The sequence below is a fragment of the Humulus lupulus genome, chromosome 4, assembly GCF_963169125.1.
Source record: "Humulus lupulus chromosome 4, drHumLupu1.1, whole genome shotgun sequence".
Taxonomy (NCBI): Eukaryota; Viridiplantae; Streptophyta; class Magnoliopsida; order Rosales; family Cannabaceae; genus Humulus; species Humulus lupulus.
In genome coordinates, this window is record NC_084796.1 from 137693383 (window position 1) to 137696396 (window position 3014).

At 42.9% G+C, this 3014-nt stretch overlaps 1 protein-coding gene across 1 annotated transcript; it reads left to right on the top strand.

Annotated features, from left to right (window-relative positions):
- The first annotated feature begins 858 nt into the window (after positions 1–858).
- LOC133829192 (uncharacterized) lies at positions 859–1691 on the top strand. The gene is made up of 2 exons (XM_062259058.1): positions 859–1090; positions 1162–1691. Exons 1-2 carry the CDS (start codon positions 1085–1087, stop codon positions 1687–1689), a joined length of 534 nt encoding a protein of 177 aa, XP_062115042.1. The 5' UTR covers positions 859–1084; the 3' UTR covers positions 1690–1691.
- Positions 1692–3014: the final 1323 nt, after the last annotated feature.

Consider the following 3014-nt stretch of genomic DNA (forward strand, 5'->3'; position numbering starts at 1 on the left):
ACCCCTCACGAGGTGCATTACCTGTTTGATCTTCGGACCAACCCTTCTCACAACAACTCAGGTTTCTTCCATTTCTATCACAGGCATAGGGGGGTTACATATCTCAATGGCATCTCCCATAAGTCAAATGCCGGGAAGTATCATAAGGAATACTTCCTCACATTGGATATTGAGGCCAACAACTTGGCTTTTACGCGCTCGGGTCCGTTTGAGCGACCATTGCCTACTGAAGGGATGTTTAGGCGGGCCAAGAAATTGGCTAACATGAGTCTTAAAGAGAAGGATGTAAAAAAGTTGGTCACGCTGGACCTTCTTCAGATGGTGAGTCTGGTGCCATGTGAGCAGGATCTGGTGGTGGAAAGTACCACCGGGGAGAATGACACGCCTGGTCAGTCTAACGAGGGCACAGAGCAAATGACTGATCGGCATTCTCCTGGGCCTTCTCCGCTTTCCCGTAGACCTGGCGACTTAGTCATTAGAGAGCCTGATCCTCAGCGTAGATCTACTATTCCCGCTCAACCTGGGAAAGGAAAAGCTATCCAGGTTGAAGGGGAACTTAGCTCATCCTCGGACGACGAGGATGAGTTCCTTGATCAGATCTTCAACGCAGGTAACACATGCCTAGTGAAAATAGGCATATTTTTTATAATTGGTAATTAGAGAGTATCACAATTGTAGTATACACTTGCATATGTTTCATTATGTTTATTTCTCTAACAATCTTGTTTTTTCATCCTTGGCAGATTCAGACATGTTCAGAGATTGCGTTGCTTCAAAGAGGAAAACTGGTGATGGAAGTGGCTCTATGCCTCCACAGAAGATTCAGAAGGTAGTACCTCCAAGTCAAGGGAGGCAACCTGGGGGACCGACTACACTTCCGCCATTGACCCCCTCTTCCCTTCCTCCTTCTGCGAGCCTAACTCCTACTCACCAGGGTAGTTCGAGTGAGCTTTTTCGTGCTGTTAGCGACCTGGGCAAGGGGCTTCTTGAGGATATTGGCCGTGATGCATCGACGCTTCAAAGCCTAGACTCCTACCCTCGACTTAGTGTCGAAGTTGTCTTGAAGAGAGGACTCGCTCAATTGATGAAGGTAAGCATTTTTCCTCGAGATACTTTGTTATTAGTATTTTTACTTGTATTAACTTTTTGTCTTCCATGCAGTCACTTGTCACCATTGGTCATGCTCAGCTTCGAGCCGTAGATTACAAGGAGCTGATCAAGGTGCAGGACGATCAACTGGTGGAGGCCAGGTCCAAGCTGGAGCAAGCAGAGAGAACTATAGCTGAACGGGACGAGTCTCTCAAAAAGCAGGCTCAAAACAATGCTTCCTTGACAACTCAATTGGAGAAGCAATCCCTTGATATTAAAGAGTTAGTTCGAGACAATGAGAGGTTGATTAGCGAGAACGAAGAGCTGAAGCAAGAAAAAGAGCTTGACTTGATTCGCTTTGAGGAGGCCAGTTTTGACTGCTTCTATAAGGTCTGGAAGCTGAACAAGCCTCTTAATCTTGATTGTTTCCCCAAGGAGGCCCAAGCAGAGGATCTTGCCAGATGTGAAGCAAGAGCCGCTGAAGAAGCTGCCAACCCTCCTGCACTCGCCCCAACCTGCTCTGCTATATCATTTCGAGCGAGAGGAGCAGCTGATGCAGAGGAGGGAGTCGATCAACCCTCTAGAGGAGCTCGCCTGTGACTCCCTCTCATAGTTCATCACAGTCTACTTTACTTTGTATTTTGTTGCTCGAACTAGTGAGCTATTTTGACATTTAGCACTTTACTCTTTCCTTGCTGACAATTTCAAACTTTTAAGTTTTTATTGTGCATAGCAAAGTTTTTAGATGCCTTTAATTTCACATGAGAATTTAGTTTTTTAACTTAGAAATTTTTACCATTCCATAAGTTCACACCAAATATACTTCCTCATGCTCTTATTGCTCTAACTTTTTATGAGCGTAAATGTCTTGTTACACGAATATCAGTTTTTAACTTAGAATTTGAAAAATTCTAAGTTACTTAAGCTTTGTAAAACAAGTTAGCTTAACGGCTATTTTAGACTCCTAAACTTACAAGTCAGCGCTATTTTAGACTCCTAAACTTACAAGTCAGCCCAAAAACAAACATATTTGCTCGTGCTCTTATTGCCTGTGTTGAAATACATACCAGTATACCCTATGTGCCCCCCAAGTGATTGAGGGTGGATAAATCCTTGATCACTTACTACTTGATCGGATTTGTTCGAGTAGTTACTACTCGTGAAACACATGAAATATACGAAAATATATCAGTAGTTGACCACTACATAAATATTATCTAAACGTTGGTCCTCCATATTATGATACCGACCAGTTGAACACTGTCCAGTATATATTTACACTTAGTTTTTAAAAGACCTGTTTTGTTTAAATTATTATGACAGTTGAACACTGCCCAACAAAAATAATCAACACATATGCAAAGTTTGTAGCAAGGTACGACCACAATGCGTGTGGTCTCTTTTATTACTCGTAATAATAAATGACAAAACGTGTCTAACAACGAGTTCCAAACAAAATAACATTGTTCAAAATAATGCGACTGGGTAGCAAATAACCAGTTCACAAACAAAAAACTTAAATAACAAGTTAAGCACTTGATACAAAGCTACTACTCTGCAAGTAGTATTTATTGATAATATTTTCTCAAGTGCTCGCCATTCCAGTAGTTTCTGATCAGCTCCCCATTCAATCGAGCAAGCTTGTAAGTGCCGGGCGGTAAGACCTGTTCAATTTGATATGGTCCTTCCCAGTTCGGTCCTAGCACACCAGCTGCTGGGTCTCTAACAAACACCTTCCTTAGGACTAAATCTCCGACCTGGAACTTTCGATCTCGCACTCTGGAATTGAAGTAGCGTGCCACTTTTTGCTGATGAGCTGCTACTCTGAGGCTTGCCTCCTCTCTTCTCTCTTCGAGGAAGTCCAATGATTCTGCCAACAACTGATGGTTCTCCTCTTGGTTGTAAACGGTCCTTCTATGAGAGGG